The sequence below is a fragment of the Melanerpes formicivorus genome, unplaced genomic scaffold (assembly GCF_026170545.1).
Source record: "Melanerpes formicivorus ecotype bairdi unplaced genomic scaffold, bMelFor1.0.p_v2 SCAF_24, whole genome shotgun sequence".
NCBI lineage: Eukaryota > Metazoa > Chordata > Aves > Piciformes > Picidae > Melanerpes > Melanerpes formicivorus.
The window spans coordinates 12988029-13014408 of NW_027142376.1; the positions used below are offsets into that span (position 1 = coordinate 12988029).

Sequence of the window (26380 nt, forward strand, 5' to 3'; positions counted from 1 at the left end):
GGCCCCTCAAACACCTCCAGGGATGGTGACTCCACCACCTCCCTGGGCAGCACATTCCAATGGGCAATCACGCTTTCTATGAAGAACTTCTTCCTAACATCCAGCCTAAACCTCCCCGGTGCAGCTTGAGACTGTGTCCTCTTGTTCTGGTGCTGGTTGCCTGGGAGAAGAGACCAACCTCCACCTGGCTACAACCTCCCCTCAGGTAGTTGTAGAGAGCAATAAGGTCTCCCCTGAGTCTCCTCTTCTCCAGGCTAAGCAACCCCAGCTGCCTCAGCCTCTTCTCATAGGGCTTGTGCTCCAAACCCCTCCCCAGCTTTGTTGCCCTTCTCTGGACACATTCCAGCAGCTCAACATCTTTCCTAAACTGAGGGGCCCAGAACTGGACACAGTGAAAAAAAGCCTTGCTGAACAAAACCCTTTATTCCAGAATAGCCTGGTTTGGGCTGCTTCATGAAGTCAAAAGTTACTGAAATCTACATTAAAGCCACAAATACATCAGACACTTCTTGTGTGAATTCCAATAGCACTACTCCAGAACATAATCAGCCAGGATGAAATCCAGTATTAGTTATAAGCAGTAGTTCTTTAACACATTCTCAAATTCATTGGACAAAGTCTACAGCACATACAGCTTATGTACACGCTTCCCTGCATGCTTCTGGTGCTCTGTTGTATGTAACTACTACAGGCAATTTGTTCCTACTGTCTAGAAATCCTTCCTATTTCCTAATAAATTATCTTTTCCTGAAGGTTTGAGCTGTAGAATGTGTAATTTGTACTCTAATGTCTTCACACATGAATGCAAAACTTCAGCATTGTTTTCTAACTAAGTGGCACACCACTCAATTAGGTCCCACCAGATCTGCACTGCCAAATTAGTCAGCCATGGGCTGAACATGAGAAATCTGAGTATTTGTTTGCAAGATACATGGAATTAATATTCCTGGCCGAGAAGATATTTTTATCATAATGAAATCTTGCTCCACAACAGCAATTAGAAGTATTATGGCAACAGTTCTCCCATGAACACAGCAAGATGACTAAGAAACATCCCTGTACTTAGAAGTTACAGTTTAGCTGCTATGGCAGTAACTGAAAACTACCATGACAGCTTCTCCTCTGTAATTCCACTTGCATATATCACTCTCTGCTTCACCCAGCAGGTTACTAGTGAATGTGTTAAACCTGTACATAATGGATCCAGAATGGAACACAAATTATACTTCACAAGTATCTGCCAGCACAGATTTCCTGAGAAGTCATCAGGATCACAGAATCATTGATGATAGAATAGAATAGACCAGGTTGGAAGAGACCTTCAAGATCATCATGTCCAACCTATCATCCAACACCACCTAATCAACTAACCCATGGCACCAAGCACCCTGTCAAGTCTCCTCCTGAACACCTCCAGTGACGGCGACTCCACCACCTCCAAAGGCGATTCCACCACCTGATCTCAGGTCTATTCCAGCTCCATGTCCAGCCTATAACCTAACACCACCACCCTGACTAGACCATGTCACTAAGTAAACACCTCCAGGAACAGCAACTCCACCACCTCCCTGGGCAGTCCATCCCAGCACCTAATTACCCTTTCCACGAGGAAGTGCTTCCTAACAGCCAACCTAATCCTCCCCAGGTGCAGCTCCAGGCCATGCCCTCTTCTCTTGTCTCAAGAGAGAGGACTCTCAAGGAGAGAGACTTGGGGGTGCTGGTGGACAAAAAGCTCAACAGGAGCTCTCAGTGTGCACTTGCAGCCCGCAAAGCCAATCAGATCCTGGGCTGCATCAGGAGAAGTGTGGCCAGCAGCTCGAGGGAGGTGATCCTCCCCCTCTACTCAGCCCTGGTGAGACCCCACCTGCAGTACTGTGTCCAGTTCTGGAGCCCCTATTACAAGAGGGATGTGGAGGTGCTGGAACGTGTCCAGAGAAGGGCCATGAGGATGATGAGAGGGCTGGAGCACCTCTCCTATGAGGACAGACTGAAGGAGTTGGGGCTGTTCAGTCTGCAGAAGAGAAGGCTCCCAGGTGACCTAATTGTGGCCTTCCAGTATCTGAAGGGGGCCTACAGGAAGGCTGGGGAAGGACTTCTCAAGATCTCAGGTAGTGATAGGACTAGGGGGAATGGAATGAAGCTGGAGGTGGGGAGATTCAGGCTAGATGTGAGGAGGAGGTTCTTCACCATGAGAGTGGTGAAACCCTGGAATGGGTTGTGCAGGGAGGTGGTCAAGGCCCCGTCCCTGGGGGTGTTTAAGCCCAGGCTGGATGAGGCTCTGGCCAGGCTGATCTAGTGTGGGGTGTCCCTGCCCATGGCAGGGGGGTTGGAACTAGATGATCCTTGTGGTCCCTTCCAACCCTGAATGAAACTATGAAACTAAGTTGAGCAGAAGGGCCCAACCCCCCACCTTACTTCAACTTCACTACAGCCCTGTCACATCATGGCTTCACACCCACAGTTTGAGGAATTAAAAGTATTTTCTTGTCAGTACTTAAGACTGAGGGGAAAAGAGCAGAACCAAAGGACAGCACACTATGTAAAAACGAGACTCTTCTTCCATTAAAAGTAAATTTTACTCCCTGCATGCAAATTGCTATGGAGTGTGATTTTCTTTCCATTGTGGCATGGATATTCTCAAGACTGAAACTTTTAAAAGCATTCTACCACCCATTCATTACATTTGCCACTTCTAAAAGTGTAAAAAAAAAATTCATTTATTATCATTTGTCAAATCTGACTCAGTTTTTCTAGCAGTGTGAGGGAGCACAACAGGGAGAACTTTATTATTAGAATAAACCAAACCAGGTTGGAAGAGACCTTCAAGATCATCGTGTCCAACCCATCAACCAATCCAACCCACCCAAACAGCTAACCCATGGCACCAAGCACCCCAGCAAGTCTCCTCCTGAACACCTTCAATGATGGCGACTCCACCACCTCCCCAGGCAGCCCATTCCAATGGGCAATCACTCTTTCTGTATAGAACTTCTTCCTAACATCCAACCTGAACCTCCCCTGGCGCAGCCTGAGACTGTGTCCTCTTGTTCTGGTACTGGCTGCCTGGGAGAAGAGACCATCATCCGCCTGGGATGTACAATGCATGTTCACTGCTCAATACTCCTCTGGCATCATTTTAACTAGAGACATAAACAAAAAAAGCAAGTGAGAGACCTAAATTAACTAGTATCTTTTCAAGTGAAAAGCTTTTCAGTAGCATCAGAAAGGGGAGAGTAATCCCTTAGCTGGCTGGAGCAGTTATGTTTTCACAGTGCAAGCTTTTCAATTACATTTATTAAACATATAGCTTCATAAAAGACTTGGTCCTGAATCTTTGTAGCATGGAAATATAAAGACTTTTGATTAGAATAGAATAAACCATATTGGAAGAGACCTTCAAGATCATCGTGTCCAACCTATCACCCAACACCACCTAATCAACTAACCCATGGCACCAAGCACCCTGTCAAGTCTCCTCCTGAACACCTCCAGTGACGGTGACTCCACCACCTCCCCGGGCAGTCCATTCCAATGGGCAATCACTCTCTCTGTGTAAAACTTCCTCCTGACCTCCAGCCTGAACTTCCCCTGGCACAGCCTGAGACTGTGTCCTCTTGTTCTGGTGCTGGCAGCCTGGGAGAAGAGACCAACCTCTGCCTGTTTACAACCGCCCTTCAGGTAGTTGTAGAGAGCAATAAGGTCACCCCTGAGTCTCCTCCTCTCCAGGCTAAGCAGCCCCAGCTCCCTCAGTCTCTCCTCACAGGGCTGTGTTCCAAACCCCTCACTAACTTCGTTGCCCTTCTCTGGACTCGTTCCAGCAAGTCAACCTCCTTCCTAAACTGAGGGGCCCAGAACTGGACACAGGATTCAAGGTGTGGCCTAACCAGTGCAGTGTACAGGGGCAGAATGGCCTCCCTGCTCCTGCTGGCCACACTGTTCTTAATGCAGGCCAGGATGCCATTGGCCCTCCTGGCCACCTGGGCACACTGCAGGCTCATGTTCAGCCTACCACTGACCAGTACCCCCAGGTCCCTCTCTGCCTGGCTGCTCTCCAGCCACTCTGACCCCAGCCTGTAGCACTGCATGGGGTTGTTGTGGCCAATGTGCAGAACCCGGCATTTGGATGTGTTCAATCTCATGCCCTTGGACTCTGCCCATCTGCCCAGCCTGTCGAGGTCTCTCTGCAGAGCCTCTCTACCCTCTAGCAGATCAACTCCTGTCCCCAGCTTGGTGTCATCAGCAAATTTACTGATGATGGACTCAATGCCCTCATCCACATCATCAATAAAGATGTTAAAGAGGATGGGGCCCAGCACTGATCCCTGGGGGACACCACTAGTGACTGGCTGCCAGCTGGATGTGACACCATTCACCACCACTCTCTGGGCTCGGCCATCCAGCCAGTTCCTAACCCAGCTCAGAGTGCTGCTGTCCAAGCCAGGGGCTGACAGCTTGGCCAGGAGTTTGCTATGGGGGACGGTGTCAAAGGCCTTGCTGAAGTCCAGGTAAACTACATCCACAGGCCTCCCCACATCCACCAGGCAGTCACCTGATCATAGAAGGAGATCAGGTTGGTCAGGCAGGACCTGCCCTTCCTAAATCCATGCTGGCTGGGCCTGATCCCTTGGCCATCCTCTAAGTGCTGTGTTATTGCACTCAGGATGACCTGTTCCATGATTTTACATACCCATGATTCATAAGGCACCATAAAAGCCATGTTTATGGTGAAGCTTTTTACCAAACCCCCCCCAGCCTCTTCAAATAATTCCTCTTGCAATAATTTTTGCAAGTACTTAAAAAAAAAAAGGATATACAAAAACATGCATGGAGTTTTTAAAGTATTATGAGATACAAGTACCTTAATGTGCACAGAGTATAAACAGGGCAATCCTTTTGTCGTTTTAGTAAATTGAGCTGGTTTTCAAGTAGTCAGATGCTCAAAGTGGGAAGACTGTGTAGTTGCACTGGAGAAATCGTGACCTCCTTTCTCATAAGCAAGTAGCTCTTAGATTGATTCAGCTATAATTTCAGCCTGACTGGCAAAAAAACCTCTTTGCCTTTGTCAGTCATAATTATTGCAATGTTAATAGAATTATTTGCCCAAAAGCCAAACAAGTTCAGAGCACTTCACCAGAGAGGCTGAGGGAGCTGGGGTTGTTTAGCTTGGAGAAGAGGAGGCTCAGGGGTGACCTCATTGCCCTCTACAGCTACCTGAAAGGTGGTTGTAGCCAGGTGGGGATTGGTCTCCTCTCCCAGACAACCAGCACCAGAACAAGAGGACACAGTCTCAAGCTGCACCAGGGGAAGTTTAGGCTCAAGGTGAGGAGAAAGTTCTTCACAGAGAGAGTTGCTAGCCATTGGAATGTGCTGCCCAGGGAGGTGGTGGAATCACCACCCCTGGAGGTGTTCAAGAGGAGACTGGACGTGGCACTTGGTGCCATGGTCATGAGGTCTGTGGTGACAGGTTGGACTCGGTGATCTTTGAGGTCTCTTCCAACCTTAGTGATGCTGTGATTTCAGACTACACCCTTCATGTTACCAGCATCAAAACCTGACTAATTCCTCTTTTGAAAATGTCTGAATTCACACCCTTTTGAACACACAAGTCAGACCTCACCTTAGCAGGAAATTTTACCTCTAAAGGGTAAGAAAAGTTTGCACCATCTGACTGCTCAGCTGCATAATTAAACTTCCTAAACATACTTTTGAACTCTCATATTCAAGGCTCCATTTGGGGGGGGAAGGAGGGTTTTACAGAACTCCTTAGTCTTTACTGCATTTAAAATACTCAAGTCATATTTAGAACATTCCTATTGTGTATTTTACTTTGGGGTTTTTTACCCAGTGGGAAAATCCAGGTGGTCATTACCTTATTGGCTACATGTTGATACTTCTACTCCACCTATTGCATTGACAGTACTTTGTAATGCACCACAAAGTCTCTAGAGCTATGAAAATTGTGCCACTGAAAAAATGTAAGATTGCAAGCACTGCAATCTGTCAGCTAGGACAGAAGTTCTAGCATCCAGTAACAGACAGAATACTGGGGAACAAGAATGCAAAACCTAACTACTGGAGTGGTATTGAATATTTTCAGAAACAGAACTTCCTTGCATTCTTAAGCATTTTTCTAGTGTTTCTCCTGTTCACAGTCTACTCTCTATTAGCCAGATCTCCTTCTCTGTAAATCCATTCAACCCTTTTCTTCTAGTACTCTTCATAAGTTTACCTTCCTAATCACTTACAAAGTCCTCTAAGAAACATTTTAGATGATGCCCCATTCTTAGATTCATCATTAAGAGATCCAAAGTGCACTTTGTTAACGACAGTAATTCAATTCAGACCATCTGGTCATAATGCTCTTAATGCCCCCATGCCCCCACCCCATTAATCCCCATAAACCTTCCTTCTTCCAAGCATCTTCAGTTTGATTGCACAGCAGTATCAAAACATCCTTTTTTTTTGGCCAATTCTCCAAAATTTGACTACTACTCCATTTCATAGTTTCATAGTTTCATTCAGGGTTGGAAGGGACCACAAGGATCATCTAGTTCCAACCCCCCTGCCATGGGCAGGGACACCCCACACTAGATCAGGCTGCCCAGAGCCTCATCCAGCCTGGGCTTAAACACCCCCAGGGACGGGGCCCCAACCACCTCCCTGGACAACCCATTCCAGGGTCTCACCACTCTCATGGGGAAGAACCTCCTCCTCACATCTAGCCTGAATCTCCCCACCTCCAGCTTCATTCCATTCCCCCTAGTCCTATCACTACCTGAGATCCTGAGAAGTCCTTCCCCAGCCTTCCTGTAGGCCCCCTTCAGATACTGGAAGGCCACAATGAGGTCACCTGGGAGCCTTCTCTTCTGCAGACTGAACAGCCCCAACTCCTTCAGTCTGTCCTCATAGGAGAGGTGCTCCAGCCCTCTGATCATCCTTGTGGCCCTTCTCTGGACACGTTCCAGCACCTCCACATCCCTCTTGTAATAGGGGCTCCAGAACTGGACACAGTACTCCAGGTGGGGTCTCACCAGGGCTGAGTAGAGGGGGAGGATCACCTCCCTCGACCTGCTAGCCACACTTCTCCTGATGCAGCCCAGGATCTGATTGGCTTTGCAGGCTGCAAGTGCACACTGAGAGCTCATGTTGAGCTTTTTGTCCACCAGCACCCCCAAGTCTCTCTCCTCAGGGCTACTTTCCAGCCAGTCACTGCCCAGCCTGGATTTGTGCCTGGGATTGCCTCCACCGAGATGCAGGACCCTGCACTTGCTCTTATTGAACTTCATCAGGTTGGCTTGTGCCCACCTCTCCAGCCTGTCAAGGTCCCTCTGGATGGCCTCCCTTCCCTCCAGCGTGTCTGCTGCACCACACAGCTTGGTGTCATCAGCAAACTTGCTGAGGGTGCACTCAATGCCACTGTCCATGCCATTTGTCAAGAAATAATTCGCCTAAGGCACTGCACAGAATATTTAACAAATGAACTTTTTCTCTCTAGGTTCAGAGGCTGTTGCAATCTCTCACACATGCTTCAGGGAATTCTCAAAATACATAGAACACATAACTCAGGAGTCTGAATCTCTTGCTTGCCACTAATAAAACCAGAACCAACTCATCAAAAACACTTAACCTGAAAACCAAATCATTTTGTCAGGCATCATGGTATCAACATGGATTTGCAAAACCACACAGAGCCTAGAAAGCTAAAATTCCTCATTAGAGCACTTGGAAAAAGTACTTTCAAACCCAGAAAACCAAGAGTAAAGTAACTATTCAAAGTTAAAGCCACAAAATGACACTCAAAGATTTAAGCAAAGACCATAAGGTCTACAAGGACAAATCCATGCATTGCATTCAGGTGTGTGTGAACAGAAAAATAACAGTGTGTGCTTCTGCATCATTTTACACATAAAAGCATTTTGAGGCAATTCTGAGACTCTCATTCAGACAGAGCTGCTCCAGCATTAGCTCATGCAGGTTATGATTTCATTTTCTGTCAGTCAGCTGCCTTCCTTGCATGCTATTACCTTAAAACGAAAGACAGAGTGGTACGCAGCATCATGGTATTTAAGTTTAGGTTACTAATTGAATGTAAAGAGGACATACCCACTGCTGGTGCATCATACTCATCCCCAAGTAAAATTTCAGGAGCAGAATAAGCAAGAGATCCACAGCTTGTGGTGAGCTTCTTTCCAGGCTGAAATTTATTACTGAAGCCAAAGTCCGTCAATTTCACGAGGCCTTGTTTTTCAAAGAAGACAACGTTCTCTGGTTTTAAGTCTCTGTGAACTACATGCAGCTTATGGCAGTAGGATATAGCATGAACTATTTGAGCAAAATACTTCTTTGCCAGATCTTCATTCAGACCTTCTTCATGCTTCATGATGTAGTCGAACATATCTCCCCCGTCACCCAGCTCTAAGATAAGGTACAGCTTCGTCTGGGTGTCAATCACTTCGTACAGCCGTACTATGTTGGGATGCTGCACTAATTTCATGCACCTAACTTCTTGGAAAAGATGTCCAGTGGCTAAAGTGTCCAGTTTGGTCTTGTCAATTACTTTCACTGCTACTTTTTCGCCTGTAAAGACATGCCGAGCAAGTTTGACCACAGCAAAATGGCCTCTGCCCAAAGTTTTATCCAAGTCATACAATCCCGCGATTTTCCCATCGTATCCTCGTTTGAAGCCTGCCATTCTGTTTCAGAAGATGGAAGAGTTAAGCTCTTTGGAAACGTGATCCTTTCATATGAGAGTGTCTGATGCAAATAAATAGTCCACTGTCATTGCCAAGGGTGCCTAAAAATAAAGAGACAAGGTTAGGTATTTGCATAAAAAGAAGCAAAACTCTTATTCTCAACTGCTCCTGAAGTTACAGTGGCATCTTACTACATCCTACTGGTGAAATTCTTCAGTTTCCTGCAAAGGGTTTGCTAAGCCATGCTGTAGTTACAAACAGAAATCACACTCTCAGGATGCTTGAAGGAAAAAGTGCATTTCAACAGTGTCATCATGAAAATGCCTCTGCAAATCAGCGGCATTCATGTCCTCCAAGGTAGAAACCTTGCAAGAAATACCTGAAGTCTTTTGAGGGCTTTTGCAGCTACATTTAGGAATCAGCATCTTGACAAAAGGAGCATGCCTCATTTATCTTCATTTGAGCATATTCCTTCCTGTGGCAGCGTGAAACAGCTCTGATACAAAGTTCTAATAGGATGACTTTGGATTTTTAGATTTGCCCTTTTAACAGCTTCCTGTTCAGGGAAGCCCAGACCGGCATACAAGAGTTAATTTTGTTCCTCTAATTAGGTTGAGCACTATGAATCAATACTGTAATTACAACAAACGAACACAGCTTTATAGGCTGAAATTAAACATTTGGGTTGGATGCATTCTTAGTGATAAATAAAATGTCTTGTTAAACTGGTGGGAAAAAGTTTGGATGGAGGCTCTGTATGCTCAGCAGTCCTGCAAGTGAGTCAGGAGAAGGGGAAGAGGAGTGGGAAGGAAGGGGAATGAATTTGAGAGTTCAATTTGTTTGTGCTGAACTCCTGCTCACCAGTTAAAGTGGCATTGAAGTAAACAAGATCCAGCATATAAAACATTTCCTATTCAAGCCTGGTTTTGAAGGTCTTACGTCCCACTGACACTGTTTTGCCCACACAAAGCTTCCCAAAGACTTTTAATGCATCTTTAACTTAGATTGAGGCTTAAAAAAATCTGTAGCTATCAAAAAGCCAACCCTTTTCCCCACTATATGTGCAAAGTAGCTAGAAACATGAAAATCAGATGGTTTATTGCCAACTCAACAAAACACTGAAAACCATAGCGCTTTAGAATTGTATTTTCACAGGTTCAAAACTGAACTTCAAAAAGACTCTCTGAAAAGGAAGCTGGCAAACAAACAGCTCCTCATTATCTTCCCGAAGTTGAAATGTAAGCGTTAGATTAAAAACACTCCCTGCTAAACAAGTTATTTCACAGAGAGTGAAACTAATGAATCTGGTTTCATAAGGATTCAATTACAAGGTTGGGGGTCCTGTGAGGATTCTCTTATGTTCAACAAGCTCACCTTACTGCCTCTCTCTGCTGGAGCCATGGCATAACCTCTTCCGTATCCAGCCGTCTACTTCAACAAAGCCCATGGGAATTCAGTTTGACACCTCCACCTCTGTAAAATTTGAATTAGATCAATCAGCTTCTGAAACCTCCTAACTCAGACAAAGAACAGGGTAAGTATAACCACCATATAAATACTGGGGGTTGAGGTTCTGTTTTTCTTTAAAGATAATAATTGAGTTTTAAAAGACTGCGTTGGACTTTGTGTTGCTCTACCGTTTTGCTTTCCTACTAAGCACTGTGCTTCAGATGCTCTTCCAAAACCCACTCCACTTCGATGGAAGACACCATAGCATCAAAACTAGGTTGATGACAAACGACTCTCAGTGAATAACTTTCTCCTCACCTCCAGCCTCAACTTCCCCTGGCACAGCTTGAGACTGTGTCCTCTTGTTCTGGTGCTGGTTGCCTGGGAGAAGAGACCAACCCCTTCCTGGCTACAACCACCTTTCAGGTAGTTGTAGAGAGCAATGAGGTCACCCCTGAGCCTCCTCTTCTCCAGGCTAAGCAATCCCAGCTCCCTCAGCCTCTCCTCACAGGGCTGTGCTCAAGGCCTCTCCCCAGCCTTGTTGCCCTTCTCTGGACATGTTCAAGTGTTTCGATGTCCTTCTTAAACTGAGGGGCCCAGAACTGGACACAGGACTCAAGGTGTGGCCTAACCAATGCAGAGTACAGGGGCACAATGACTTCCCTGCTCCTGCTGGCCACACTATTCCTAATGCAGGCCAGGATGCCATTGGCTCTCTTGGCCACCTGGGCACACTGCTGGCTCATGTTTAGGTGGCTGTCAATCAGCACCCCCAGGTCCCTCTCTGTTTGGGAGTTCTCCAGCCACTCCGACCCCAGCCTGTAGCTCTGCATGGGGTTGCTGTGGCCAAAGTGCAGCACCCAGCACTTGGACTTGTTGAATGCCATCCCAATACCATCCAATCCATATTCCAGAAAGTACAAATCTAGATTAGAGCGTGCTACGCTAACTCTAACGCTCATGCCAATCACCCACCTACCTGTAAGGACACATTAGAAGATGCATAGGGAAGAACATAGTACCAAAGCAAATGTAACACTAAGTAATGAAACTCTCCTCTTCAAAATACTTAAAAACTTCTTTACATCAGAGGGCAGTGCCTTTCTGTTTAATGCTGCTTTATTCCACCCCTCCCTGTGAAACTGGGAAGGTGGTTTATTAAAGCATGTGAAACTTTTAGTATCAAGAACATCCTGCAACAAGGAGTTCAGTACCTCAACTATGTGTTGTGAGAAGAACCACTTCCTCCTGTTTGTTTTTAATCTCCTGATAATTTGTGCATCTCCTCATTCACCATCTGTTCAAAAACAAGAACCACCATACTCTATTTACCTTGCCTCAAGCAACTCAGTTTTAGTTTCCTCCCTCCCTAGCTTCAGTTCAATCTTGTTCAAGTCTTAGTCTGCCACTCCTAATAGAGGTTATTCCATGAGCTTTAGAACGCTTCTCACGTTTCTCTACACACTTCCTGGCTTGTTCTGTACTACTTAAGCCAGTCTGGGGGATTTTACTTCTATGAAGCACTGACATTTTTATGTGTAATGCTTTAGTATACTTGTATTCTGTCCCAGCACACTGACCTAACTGCCAAAATGCAGGAGAGCCCATGTACACACAGTAACCACCTAACCTTAACCTGGATGAAGCAACAGGGGAGACACTGCTCTGCCCATGTGTGACTCCAGTCTCAATCCTAAAAGGGCTGCAAGAATTAAAAAAGCCCATCCCACATAACCATGCTTTACAGAGCTGCTCTCTCCACAGCAGCCTAATCAGATCCTTCACTGCTTCTAGACGAAAGAAAGAAACACAGGCACAAAGTTAAAGTAGTTGTGTATACAACTGCTGCTAGAACATTACCCCTTCTTACAAATCTGGTTTATCCATAATGCACCCTCTAATCAGTACCTTCTGCTCCACTACTTAACACTTTGAGAGCTCTTAAAAAGAAAAACAAACACCACCCCCCACACAAAACACAACATAAAAGTTGTGTCAAAAAACCCCCACAAATCATTCCCCAGACAACTGAAGTTAGCAACACCACAAACTCCGGTGCTCAAGGACCATTTCTTTCTTGAATGTTAAGTCCAGCCTCAAGATTTACAACTGTATTCACACAAATTCATCACATCCTACAAATCCAGCCAGATCACTAAACACCTTCACACAGAGGAGATGTGGTCTAGACTCACAACCAGCACTTGCAGATAAGGCAAGAGATCTTCTAATGCATGGCAGAACCAAAGTTTTATTATTGGAAGATGTAGGTAAAAGAGTTTTTTCAGGCCATTTTGACTTAGCTTTTCTTTCTTACATTCAAGGAGATTTCATCTCCAACAGAGCAAAAGGGAAAGAGAGAAAACCTAAGCAGATGTAACAGACTGCAACTTGTCTGAATTTAAGTAGCTGCAAGACTCAGCAGTAAGAGAAGATTTATACCAATTATTTTGTTCACTTGGCATATTCTCGACTATCTTTGTATAAAATTAGGAGTGATTTCTCTTTCGGTAACAGAACACACATAAACATCAACCTGTCAACAAAATTCCAGCAAAAATCAGTTATGTCTAAGCCACAGAGAAATACATCAGACAGTAATCAACAGGAGGGCAGGGGGAAGCTTACAGAAATGGAAGCTAAGCTACACTTACTAATGCTGCAGTTCCATCAGCTGAAATAACATTAGAGTAACAGACCAACTCATTTTAATTCTGTGGTTTTAAACTAAATCTTCAGAGAATAACCTCACAGCCAAAGACAAGAATTGTAGAGGCACACAAGGTCCAAAGTGAACACACCAAAATTACGAGTTGTTCAGTAGTAGGCAATGGATGCAAAACTCTCATTGTGCATATAGAGGCACACTTCGATTATGATTCAAATATGCTACCCAAAGGATTGCAGGTGCTACACCAATGCATTGCAGAGAAGGGTTTTTTCCCCTCTGTTTCTCTCTAAAGTAAGGTGGCAACATTTTGAAAGCACTTAAAGATCAACTAAGAGTGCAACTTAAAGTACCAACCTTCGGGCTGCAGCCTTTTTGTGACTTCACCTTTGCAGTTGTCTCCCTAGTTACATCAGTAAAAAAAAATACTTGGGGCTGGCTAACTATAAATGGATTCACCCAAAACTTCCAGATTTAACACACTTTACTACCATCAAGCTCTAAAGAGAGTCAGCATTAATGACAGATCATTGCAGAATGCAGTTTACAATGGGACCTCTTGAACATTTTTTACCAAATGAAGGAACTGCAAGCTGCAGGACGGAGCAACCAAAATTTCAACCAGGGATACTTTGCTGGCAAGCCAAACCATAGCCTGAAGAACAATATTTGAGACACATTTATACCACAGAAAGTATTTCTCGGTCTTTCTTTTAATTCACATGATCTCAAGTCCTTTACAAGTTCATTTTTCAGTATTGGAGTGGTTAAGATTGGTGGACAAAAAGCTCAACATGAGCTCTCAGTGTGTGCTTGCAGCCCCCAAAGCCAATCAGATCCTGGGCTGCATCAGGAGAAGTGTGGCCAGCAGGTCAAGGGAGGTGATCCTCCCCCTCTACTCAGCCCTGGTGAGACCCCACCTGGGGTACTGTGTCCAGTTCTGGAGCCCCTATTACAAGAGGGATGTGGAGGTGCTGGAACGTGTCCAGAGAAGGGCCACAAGGATGATCAGAGGGCTGGAGCACCTCTCCTATGAGGACAGACTGAAGGAGTTGGGGCTGTTCAGTCTGCAGAAGAGAAGGCTCCCAGGTGACCCAATTGTGGCCTTCCAGTATCTGAAGGGGGCCTACAGGAAGGCTGGGGAAGGACTTCTCAGGATCTCAGGTAGTGATAGGACTAGGGGGCATGGAATGAAGCTGGAGGTGGGGAGATTCAGGCTAGATGTGAGGAGGAGGTTCTTCCCCATGAGAGTGGTGAGACCCTGGAATGGGTTGTCCAGGGAGGTGGTCGAGGCCCCGTCCCTGGGGGTGTTTAAGAGCAGGCTGGATGAGGCTCTGTCCAGCCTGATCTAGTGTGGGGTGCCCCTGCCCATGGCAGGGGGGTTGGAACTAGATGATCCTTGTGGTCCCTTCCAACCCTGAATGAAACTATGAAACTATGAAGTTTTCTAAGCAATGTGCCTACTTATTTGTTAGCAGCCTTTAAATCCATGTGGCTAAATGTGGTTTTCCTTATTTATACCAGAATTGAGCAACACTCCCAATACTCATTTTATGCAATGGAGACATTTACCAGTAGATAGATTCAGGACAGATACTTCCTCCCAAAGCAGCTCACATTTCCAATCCCACAAAATACTGCAAACAGCCTCTGCAGCGGAGATCTACAGAAGCCGTTTACTAATAACACATGCAGCCTATTAAGAGGCTTAACAACAATATGGTGATTCACTCATCTCTAAAAGATGGATTAATAGATCTGTTTAGAAAGGCAGCATGCTGCAGAGGCACTAGTTTTTCTTTAAGGAACTAATCCTATTCAAAAGTGTTCATTGTATTATGCATTACTTGCCTGACCAGCCTAGCTCATCTTCCTTGAATGTGTGTATTAGCTTCTTACTTAGAAAATTAAGATTCAAGGTTCTGTTTAAAATAAAAAATACAATTATACTTTCAAGCAAAAAAAAAATAACAACTTTCCTGCACCATCAGCCTAACAGACATATAAAACTGAGGTAATCTTCACTGGGACTCATCTGTCCACAGATAACCATTCACAACTACCTTCACGATAGGCTGAGATCCAGTCACAGAATCAATAAGGTTGGAAAAGACCTCAAAGATCATCAAGTCCAACCTCTCACCCAACACCTCATGACTACTAAACCGTGGCACCAAGTGCCACATCCAATCCCTCTTGAACACCTCCAGGGATGGGGACTCCACCACCTCCCTGGGCAGCACATTCCAATGGCCAATTACTCTTTCTGTGAAGAACTTTCTCCTCACCTCGAGCCTAAAATTCCCCTGGCACAGCTTGAGACTCTGTCCTCTTGTTCTGGTGCTGATTGCCTGGGAGAAGAGACCAACCCCCTCCTGGCTACAACCTCCCTTCAGGGAGGTGTAGAGAGCAATGAGGTCACCCCTGAGCCTCCTCTTCTCCAGGCTAAACAATCCCAGCTCCCTCAGCCTCTCCTCATAGGGCTTATGCTCAAGGCCTCTCCCCAGCCTCATTGCCCTTCTCTGGACACATTCAAGAGTCTCAATGTCCTGAAGCATCTAGTGAAACAAGCCAACACATAAGAGTCTATGATAAAACAAATTGCACCCTGAAGCAGATAGCTAGATAGAACAAATGAATAATTTCTCCCAAAAATTCTCATTTTCATTTTCTGTTACAGGAGTTTAGGATGACTCAGTGGCTGTACACATTACACACATCCACAAGATAGATAAGATAGACTAAACAAGTTCACCCTGTTTCTCCTTTTGCTTTCCTTTGTCTAAGATGAGTAACAGCATCTATACCAATTACTTATTTACTATGTAATTATATGTTGAGAGTACAACCTACACTGCTATTCTTCCTAGAAACAGTAAACCCCAATTTGACCCAAAATGAGCTAAGATCCAGAAGCAAGCCTTCTACTCTTAAAACAATTTGCACAAATCATCAGAATCCCAAAGCAAACTGAAGGATCAGTATATAATTTCCCACATTTTTCCTTACCAATTTATCTGCTATAATACTATAAGGTATAATCACAGTCTAATCCATGAGCCTTTAAGAACAATCTGTGTTACTATGAGCCACTGTGTCAATCTGCTTCCCCCTACAGTGTTTACAATCACCTATCCTTTTATTAGGGAGAGCAAACCATCCAGAATCTGTAAAGCATTGCAGGAGTAAAGTGTGAAGAACATACACACTTAATGCATACCACATGCTCTGCAAACTAGTCGTGACTCAACTCCTCCAGAACCTTCAAAGCTTTTAAAGCTTCATGCTACCCAATACTACTTACCTAACAGTCAAGAGACAATGAGACTTAATATCCCAAGAATTTATCTTCTCCTTAATTTTCCACAGACAGATGCCACAGTCCAGCAAAGCCCTTCCCTCCCTCACCTTCCTGTGGCCTAAGCCTTTACAACTACCATTCAAATTACTCAAAGAAACAATGGTGATCTTGACCTGCCCTACAGCAAAGCATTTTGCAGATCCAGCATTTGGGGGAGAGAAGGAAGGAAGAATCAACATCTTTGTGGGTGCCATGGACAGTGGCATTGAGTGCACCCTCAGCAAGTTTGCTGATGACACCAAGCTGTGTGGTGCAGCAGACAGGCTGGAGGGAAGGGAGGCCATCCAGAGGGACCTTGACAGGCTGGAGAGGTGGGCACAAGTCAACCTCATGAAGTTCAATAAGAGCAAGGGCAGGGTCCTGCAGCTGGGTGGAGGCAATCCCAGGCACAAATCCAGGCTGGGCAGTGACTGGCTGGAAAGCAGCCCTGAGGAGAGAGACTTGGGGGTGCTGGTGGACAAAAAGCTCACCAGGAGCTCTCAATGTGCACTTGCAGCCCGCAAAGCCAATCAGATCCTGGGATACATCAAGAGAAGTGTGGCTAGCAGGTCGAGGGAGGTGATCCTCCCCCTCTACTCAGCTCTGGTGAGACCCCACCTGGAGTTCTGTGTCCAGTTCTGGAGCCCCTGTTACAAGAGGGATATGGAGGTGCTGGAACGTGTCCAGAGAAGGGCCACAAGGATGATCAGAGGGCTGGAGCACCTCTCCTGTGAGGACAGACTGAAGGAGTTGGGGCTGTTCAGTCTGCAGAAGAGAAGGCTCCCAGGTGACCTAATTGTGGCCTCTCAGTATCTGAAGGGGGCCTACAGGAAGGCTGGGGAAGGACTGCTCAGGATCTCAGGTAGTGATAGGACTAGGGGGAATGGAATGAAGCTGGAGGTGGGGAGATTCAGGCTGGATGTGAGGAGGAGGTTCTTCATCATGAGAGTGGTGAAACCCTGGAATGGGTTGTCCAGGGAGGTGGTTGTGGCCCCGTCCCTGGGGGTGTTTAAGCCCAGGCTGGATGAGGCTCTGGCCAGCCTGATCTAGTGTGGGGTGTCCCTGCCCATGGCAGGGGGGTTGGAACTAGATGATCCTTGTGGTCCCTTCCAACCCTGACTGATACTATGAATCAAGAGGGGGCAGAAGTGTTCCAACTCAGCCACTACAGAGATACCATACACAATGGTATCCAATGCTTTATTTTGCCCTTTGCTTGAGAGCACCACAGCATGCACACAATTTTCCCCCCTCACTGATGGCAAGCCCCATAAACAGTCCCCCCTCTGGCAAGTTCCACAGTAAAACACTACAGTAGATTTTTTTCAAGGTACACATGCACTTTTACTTTCACACTGGGGCCTTCTTGTCATCTCCCACAACATCCCCACTTCATAGTGTGTTACTAAAATGTTAACATTCAAGTGTTTCAATGTCCTTCTTAAACTGAGAGGCCCAGAACTGGACATAGGACTCAAGGTGTGGCCTAACCAAAGCAGAGTACAGGGGCACTATGACCTCCCTGCTCCTGCTGGCCACACTATTCCTAATGCAGGCCAGGATGCCATTGGCCCTCTTGGCCACCTGGGCACACTGCTGGCTCATGTTTAGGCGGCTGTCAATCAGCACACCCAGGTCCCTCTCTGTTTGGGAGCTCTCCACCCACTCTGACCCCAGCCTGTAGCTCTGCATGGGGTTGCTGTGGCCAAAGTGCAGCACCCAGCACTTGGACTTGTTAAATGCCATCCCATTGGACTCTGCCCATCTGTCCAGTCAGTCGAGGTCCCTCTGCAGAGCCTTTCTACCCTCTAACTGACCAACACCTGCTCCTAACTTGGTGTCGCCCTTCTCTGGACACATTCAAGTGTCTTGATGTTAAGAAGGACATTGGGACACTTGAACATGTCCAGAGAAGGGCAACAAGGCTGGGGAGAGGCCTTGAGCACAGCCCTGTGAGGAGAGGCTGAGGGAGATGGGTTTGTTTAGCCTGGAGAAGAGGAGGCTCAGGGGTGACCTCAGTGCCCTCTACAACTACCTGAAAGGTGGTTGTAGCCAGGAAGGGGTTGGTCTCTTCTCCCAGGCAACCAGCACCAGAACAAGAGGACACAGTCTCAAGCTGCACCAGGGGAAGTTTAGGCTCAAGGTGAGGAGAAAGTTCTTCACCAAGCAAGTTGTTCGTCATTGGAATGTGCTGCCCAGGGAAGTGGTGGATTTACCATCCCTGGAGGTGCTCAAGAGGAGACTGGATGTGGCACTTGGTGCCATGATCTAGTCATGAGGTCTGTGGTGACAGTTTGGACTCGATGATCCTCGAGGTCTCTTCCAACCTTAGTGATACTGTGATCTGTGAACAAGAACGCTTCAACTCTAAGGTCCATTATTCAGTGACCAGCCAGATGCAGAAACATTTGACAGGCCAATAAACTTAAAACATTGTTGCTGGACCTCTAAACAAAAGGTTGGGCAAGGAGGGGTAGTATCAGAGACTTGAGAAGAAATAAAAGATACTAACATGATTTTATAACAGAAAATTTATGACAGACCACATCACCTGAGATCTAAGGGCAAGACTTCAAGGCAGCTCTAATGTATGAAAAAAATTAATCTTAGGAAACAGGATGCTCAGTTTAGGCTGTCACCAATTAAAGAATACATATGGTTATCAGCAAGGAATTTCCTAAGCCTTTAGACCTATAGTTTGCTGTCTACCAATCTACTTTCATGAGGGACAGTGCAGTCACGTCAAGCACAGAAAGTTTAAGCTTTCCTCTTGCATCTAGGTTTGCAAAGCTGTGGTAAGTGGTTTGCAGACACTAGCAAAGAGCTAGCCGAAATCTGAGAACCGTTGTCAAAACCCCACTAGATAGTTGCCATCTCTGTGAGAACCATCTTCAGTACAGACAAGTGAAAAAGCCACTGGATCTGAATGGGTCCTTCAAGGCTCCCCACTTTAAAAGTCAAGGAGGTTTATTCCCTTTTTTTTCCACAAAAACTAGGTAAGAAGCAGGGGGGAGGATACAGACAGCATATATTGTAAAGCAGCAGTAATAGCAAGATTAAGATTACAGACTAGACATCAAAGCTATTAAGAAGACAGATGTGCTGAGTGATTGAACTATGATCCATTGCCAAACCCATCATTAGTAATCACTGGCATTGGTTCCAGCTGACTCCAGTTGTGAAATGCATTTAAAGCCTGAGATACTTTCATCGCCATGCTGATCATCACTGTAGTTCACAAGGCACTATCTGTTTCTAAGGGGTATTACACAAGAGAAACGCAATCTGCCCTATGGATTTTAAAACTCAGCAAAAGCTTTACGCCATTTAAAGTCCTCCTACCAGTCACAGTTCTAAAAGCAGTTAATTTCATGTTTGTTTTTTTTCCTTGTGCCTACTCTCTAAAGTCCAGTATGCAGCTAAACAAAAAAAAAAGCAACACAAATCCACACCACCACCCTGTTCACTTATCAGATGCTTCAGCAATGCACCACTGAGAAAGCTGCTCTTAACATTATCATCACAGAGGAAGGAAAGAGCACCAGACCTTCCCAAATGGGCACATCCTCTAAATTATCCTCTACAAAGCAGTATATGATAACATCTTTTTAAAAGCACTCAATCCAAACTTGCCATCTGCTAGTACTTTCGTTTTGTACCTGTAGATCAGTCACAAAACTTTGTTTAGACCCTGTGATGTCATTGTATTAAAATAGTTTCAATTGAAATAATGCTTTGCATTTCCCACTGAAGGAAAAATTTGTCCTCAGCTACAGGAAATTAAAATGGGTATCTCAGTGGCAGGCATTCATAAATCTAGCCAGTCAAGATCTGGTATCAAAGAAGTCTGAAGATCACAGAAACCAACCAGCTTTTCAGTCAACCATCTTATAAGTAATGGAGATGACTCTCAGTAGTTGGGACTCCCTAATCCAAACCCATACTTTTCCAAGCTTAAGGAGCTACTTCATTTCCTCCACCCCCTTCAAAATCACTAAGAACATGAAATGGCCTATGAGGAGAGGCTGGGGGAGCTGGGATTGTTTAGCCTGGAGAACAGGAGGCTCAGGGGTGACCTCATTGCCCTCTACAGGTAGTTGTAGCCAGGAAGGGGTTGGTCTCTTCTCCCAGGCAACCAGCACCAGAACAAGAGGACACAGTCTCAAGCTGCACCAGGGAAAGTTTAGGCTGGAGGTGAGGAGAAAGTTCTTCACTGAGAGAGTTATTTGCCATTGGAATGTGCTGCCCAGGGAGGTGGTGGAGTCACCATCCCTGGAGGTGTTCAAGAGGAGATTGGACGTGGCACTTGGTGCCATGGTCTAGTCATGAGGTCTGTGGTGACAGGTTGGACTTGATGATCCTCGAGGTCTCTTCCAACCTTTAGTGATACTGTGTGTGATTAAGAAACATTTTGCACATCAGACAGAAGTCATATTATTGCAATTCATGGTGGTATTACTCTGTTTTAGACAGAACACTACATCTTCATTTCCAGAAAACCTACCCCAGAAACCTTCCTGCTGGAAACAGACAATTCAGATTATTGTTACATCTATCTGGACTCTTTTAGAGGAATCACCTCACCTACTCCACGTTCATGCATTCTCAGAATTGCTTCATCTTTTTCAAGTGTCTGTTTAATAATATTACCACATAATTTTCTCATACCATACAGTGCAGCAAAGACCACTAATGGGAGCTCTAAACATTCCATCCCTGATTCAGCCTGGTTTAGCCTTTTAATAGGTTACCACTTCTGTAGCACCTGACAGCATCTTTGTTTTGTAAAGGCAAAATCACAAACATGATTTTTATTAACAGATGCATAGAATGCTTTGGGCTGGAAGGAACCTTTAAAGATCATCTACTCCAGCTCCCCTGCTGTGAGCAGGGACATATTCAACTAGATCAGGTTGATCAGTCCTCTCCAACCTGACCTTGTGTGTTTCCAGAGATGGGGCTTGTACCACCTCTCTGAGCAACTTGTGGCAGTGTTTCACCACCACTCTTTTTTGTTTGGAGAAAAAAATTCTTCTTTCTATCTAGTCTGAATCTCCCTTCCTTTAGTTTAAAGGCATCACCTGTTGCCCTACTGCAACAGGCTCTGCCAAAAAGAAAATCCTGATGTTTCTTACAGGCTTCCTTTACGTACTGAAAGGCCATAATATGGTCTCCTTGGAGCCTTCTCCAGGCTGAACAATCCCAACTTTCTCAGTCTTTGTTCATGGCAGAAGCATTCCAGCTCTATGGCAATTTTTGTGGCCCTCCTCTGGGCCCACACCAACAGGTTCATGCCCTTCTTGTGCTAAGGATTCCAGAGCTGAACACAGTACTCCAGATGAGGTCTCAGAGTGGAGTGGCAGAATCGCCTCCCACAACATGCTGGCCACACTTCTGTACCAAGTGGAGGTGAAAGCATCAAATGTTCAGGTGTGAGTATTTAGATGCAAATGTGTGCACATAGTTAGTGCCTGTTATGAGCAATGATGAATTCTACTAAAGTTCTTAAGAATCACCTCTGAGTTCAAGTTTTTGCTAGCTTTATTCATTTAGGAATCTTTTCTGATACATCAATTCAGAGCTTAAGCTTTATGACATGCTGCTTTGGAGATGTTCCATCTAGAATACAAATTACCTATACCTTAAGCAACAGCACCTAACCCCACCTACAGTTACTCATTTTCAGTATTTTGACATTTATAATATCCTAAATCATTTAGGAACTGGCAGACACCTGAAATTCACTATGGAGGGACTTCTCAGGATCTCAGGTAGTGATAGGACTAGAGGGAATGGAATGAAGCTGGAGGTGGGGAGATTCAGGCTAGGTGTGAGGAGGAGGTTCTTCACCATGAGAGTGGTGAAGCCCTGGAATGGGCTGTCCAGGGAGGTGGTTGTGGCCCCATCCCTGGAGGTGTTTAAGACCAGGCTGGATGAGGCTCTGGCCAGCCTGATCGAGTGTGGGGTGTCCCTGCCCATGGCAGGGGGGTTGGAACTAGATGATCCTTGTGGTCCCTTCCAACCCTGAATGATACTATGATACTATGAACTGAAACTGTGGAAGTCTAGGCTGTCATCTCTCAAGTGAAGTTGGTTTACATCCAGCCAGCAACTAGATCGGAGACTGCTGTGGAAAGCACTGAACGTTACCTGCAGAGTAAAAGCAGTATATCAAATGCAGTGCAACGTTCATGCCCTAACACTGCTGTAGAAGATCAGTGCACAACTGAGGGATTCAGCATTTCAGAAATTGAACATGCTTTGGCTTATATTTCACATGAGTAAAAACTACACAGCACTTTTTCCCTCATTAAGTTCTTAACTCTAGTGTACCAGAACTCTGCCATGGTAAGTTATCCTATAAGCGTGAATATAGAGTTCTTCAAATCCTCTTAAGCTCTTACGTTGTACTGTGCATTAAAACAATAGCTGCTTTGCATTGTGACAGAAGCTATAGTATTCCCCTCAAGTGCTTGAAAGCCATGCAACCAGGTTACTAAAGTTAATTATGCAATTTAGTATCAGAACAGGCATCATAAACTGCAATTCAGCCCTGTATACAACAGGCACTGTCCCTGCCATTGGTTTCTGACTTTAAAACATAATTGGAAAACACTATTAAAGTAGGAAGGGACAGAAGTTCATCAAGAAGTTTTACAGCTACAGCATTTCAGTGGAGTTTTGAAAAGAGACAGAATCCAAGAGAAGAAGTGCACTTTTTACCATGAGGCACACATTCGGAGGAAACCCAGCTTGCTGGACCAGGACACTGCGCTCTTGAAAGCAAGGCAGGCAATAAAGCAAAACAAAGGTGCTAGCTTGGCATTACAGTGGCTAGTGGGATTAAAAAGGACAACGACACACTGAAAGTCTAGACTGCAAAAGAACTACTCAAATATGTTATCAAAGGCAGGCACTAGAGCCTTAGAAAAGAGCAGGCTGGTCAGAACCACACTGAAGGAAGGTGACCACTGCAAGTACATCACCAGTAGTGTCTTAATATGCTATTTGTTTAAAGCAGTCAGAAAGCAAACCACAGTGCAAACACCCCACATAAATACTAGTTCTCAGAGCAAGATGATTCAAGGAACATCAGTAACCTGTACAGAAATTCCAGTATCCAAAACACTCTGCACTTCTCTGCTCCTCAACTGTGTTTAAACAAACAAACAAACAAAAAACCCCACACACAAACAAAAAGTAACACAGTTTATCACTAAGACCACTTAAGATGCCAGCTTCTCCTTTCCTTGCCAGCCCCAGGTACAGATCACAGAGACTGCTTCAAAATAGCCACGTGAACATGGCATCTTAAACCATATTCTGCCTGCCAGGCACTACTCCAGCATTCAGGGTCACCTCTCCTGCTAATCACTTGAAAGATCATGCCACCATTTCTGCATTTTTTTGGTCATTTATAATGTCCATGGGAAACATGAGACACGATTGGACTTTCCTCTTCTTTAGATTTTATCATTAAGACCACAAACCTGGATTTTTTTTTCCACACAGTAAATGTTGGTCTGTGTAATTTAACACTTTGAGGTGTTCCACAAGGCACAGTTTAATTGGTTTAGGTAGAAATGACCATTAGTTAAGTTTCTCAGATCCCTTCTAAGGATCAGCAGTTGTACAAAAATAACTACCAGGCAAATGTCCACTGTGATATGCTAGTATTACCTCCCCCCCACCCAGCACCATTTACTAATCCAGTTCCTAATGGTGCATGCCTTGCAAGAACTGCTTAATTCTAACATCATAAGCTTGTAAACACTTCATGTAGATTTTGTTCTGCTGAGATTCATTAAAAACTGGTCCTTTCCTACAGCCTGAAGACCTAAATATTATCTGTCAAACTCCAGCAAGCTGCCTATATGACCATGCAGTGCATGGGCAGATGCAGCCAGATATGCAGACAACTCATCCATGCTAGATGGCTGTAAATCATACAACATACTTCTACCCCAGGAACTGCAGTGGTGCTATTGAGGAAACCACTTCTTTGCATACTCTTAACAAGCTCTCAAAAGTAAGATGATCAGTAAGAAACAATCTATGCCCAAGCAAAAACCCCAAAGCTTTTTATATACCTACATGCCATGCACAGCTTTCTCCTTCACAGGTGTTCTAGCCTCCCTCACCAATAAAAATATCCAATCTGAAAATAGGTCACATTTGTTGCCAAGCATCCTCTGGCCAATACAGACTTTTTCCCTGGTGGATGTTTTCCAACCTTTATTCAGTCTAGGTATCAAAAAAAAAAAAACCACAACAAACCACCAATGATAAACCAAAGCAAAACAAAAAACCCTACCCAAACCGACCACACATCTGTCCTTCGGCTAGTACCATGACCATGTATCAACCACAAACACTTTTAAAAGTCATCTTCCATGAATTTAAGAAGTAGTTCCATAAATTTTAAGAAGTAGAGCACTATCTATGTGCCAAAAATGTACCCAGCAAAAAGAACAAAGCCCCATCCCTGGAGGCTTTTAAAGCAAGGCTGGACGCGGCTCTGGGCAACCTGATGTGGTGTGAGGTGTCCCTGCCCACGGCAGGGGGGTTGGAACTAGATGATCCTTGAGGTCCCTTCCAACCCTGACATTTCTATGACTTACCTACTCATCCGACCAATTTCTATACTAATCTACAGGCACTAAATTCAAAGCAATCTACGACCGACAAAGAAGTGATACTCGAGCTCCCAGCCTCTGTCAGCTCCAGCTCTGCGAGTCCGAAGGCGCCAGCGTGCCTTCCGAGCAGACCTGTTGGCTGAGCACCTGGCTGCGAGGGGAGGCACCCTCATCTCCCCAACACGCGCCGTGACCGGACCGGCTCTTCACCGGGCGGGCTCTCGCCTCGCTTGTTTATCTGCTTTTCCTGGCGGCAGCGAACACGCGGCGGAGCTTGCGAGGTGGCTCTGCGGGCGCTGACCCCGCGGTGTGCGCACACCGCCCCAGGGCGGCGCCGAGGGCGCGCACAGCGGCTGGACACGCGCGGGCAGAGACACGCGCGGGGTCAGATGGCAGTCGCGCGGCCGGTCACACGCGCGCCCCGCCACGCGCGCACCTGCCGCGGGGACGTGTCGCACGCCGCTGCCTCGGAGCGGCAGAGCGCGGGGCGCGCCGGGGAGCGAAGGAAGCTCCCGCCGGGAGCCCGCCGATCCCGCAGAAACACCGACTTCCATCCCTTCTCCCTCCCCCGCCTCCAAATCTATTCTTCCCAGCCCCGGGCGGCACAAACACACCGACCTTCGTCGGCCAGGAAACGTCCCCCACCGCCTCCTCCTGGGCCGAAGCCGCCATTGGGCCGGTCGGGAGGAGCTCGGCGGGCGAGGCCGGCTCCGGGAGAAACGGAAAGGAGGAAAAAGGCGAGAAATGGAGCCCACCACACCCCACCGGGCCATCTCCCTCCTCCCCGGCCCAGCGTACCCAGCCTGCGCTGAACCCGACCCAACCCCGCCGGCAACTTACTGCCTGCAGCAGCGGCGTCTCCTCGGGCCCCGCGCCGCCCCCTGCATGGGCAGCACCCACGACTGCCCTCAGGAGCGGCAGAGGGGACGGGGAGCAAGGCAGGAAGGGAGGGAAAGGGCCGAAGACTCCAGAGGGAGCAGTGGGGAACCTCGTCTGGACCGCGGGGGATCGGGGGCGACGGCTGGGGCGACTCCTGCCTCTCTCTCGCCTGGCAGGCTGGCCGGTTGGCCGGCTTACGCTCCACCGGGCCCAGCCGCTGCGGCAACTCCGAGACGCAACTGACAACAACGGCCTCGGCGGCTGCGGAGAAGGAGGGGGAATGAAGGGGGGGGAGAGAGAGGCGGTACGAGGCGGGGCAACGCACACCCGGGCGATCCCGCGAGGCGAGCCGCGCTGCGCATGCGCGGCGGGGAGGCCACGCCACTGCCGTCACGGCGGGCCAATGGGGGAAGAAGGGGAGAGGCCGCTGGAGGGGAGGGCAGGACGGGACGGGGCAGTTCAGGGGATGGGTCGATCGGCGGCAGTTGGCGGGCAGGGTTGTTTCCTATTTGTGCCTGCCGTGGGCTCCGGCTTGCTAAAGGTCCCGGGCAATTCCCCCAGGAAATGTCAAAAGTAAGAGGGAGGAGAAGGGCGAACCGTTGAAGGACTGAGGAGAGGGCAAAGCCCTCTGGCCTGCCGCCGGGGTGGTGGCCGCTCTGCTACGAGTTCGCCGCCCCACTTTGGAGGGCATACTGAACTGAAGGTCTTCAGTTGT

General features: G+C 46.5%; 1 protein-coding gene across 1 annotated transcript in view; it reads right to left on the reverse strand.

Moving 5' to 3' along the window:
* Positions 1-25918, reverse strand: part of SNRK (SNF related kinase) — a 50806-nt gene extending 24888 nt beyond the window's left edge. The window contains exons 1-3 of the mRNA XM_068152945.1: positions 25627-25918; positions 10068-10166; positions 8104-8794 (exon numbers count right to left, since the gene is read on the reverse strand). Coding sequence (XP_068009046.1) covers positions 8104-8692 — 589 coding nt within the window. The 5' untranslated portion in view covers positions 8693-8794; positions 10068-10166; positions 25627-25918. The remainder of the gene's footprint in view (positions 1-8103; positions 8795-10067; positions 10167-25626) is intronic.
* Between the last annotated feature and the right edge of the window lie 462 nt (positions 25919-26380).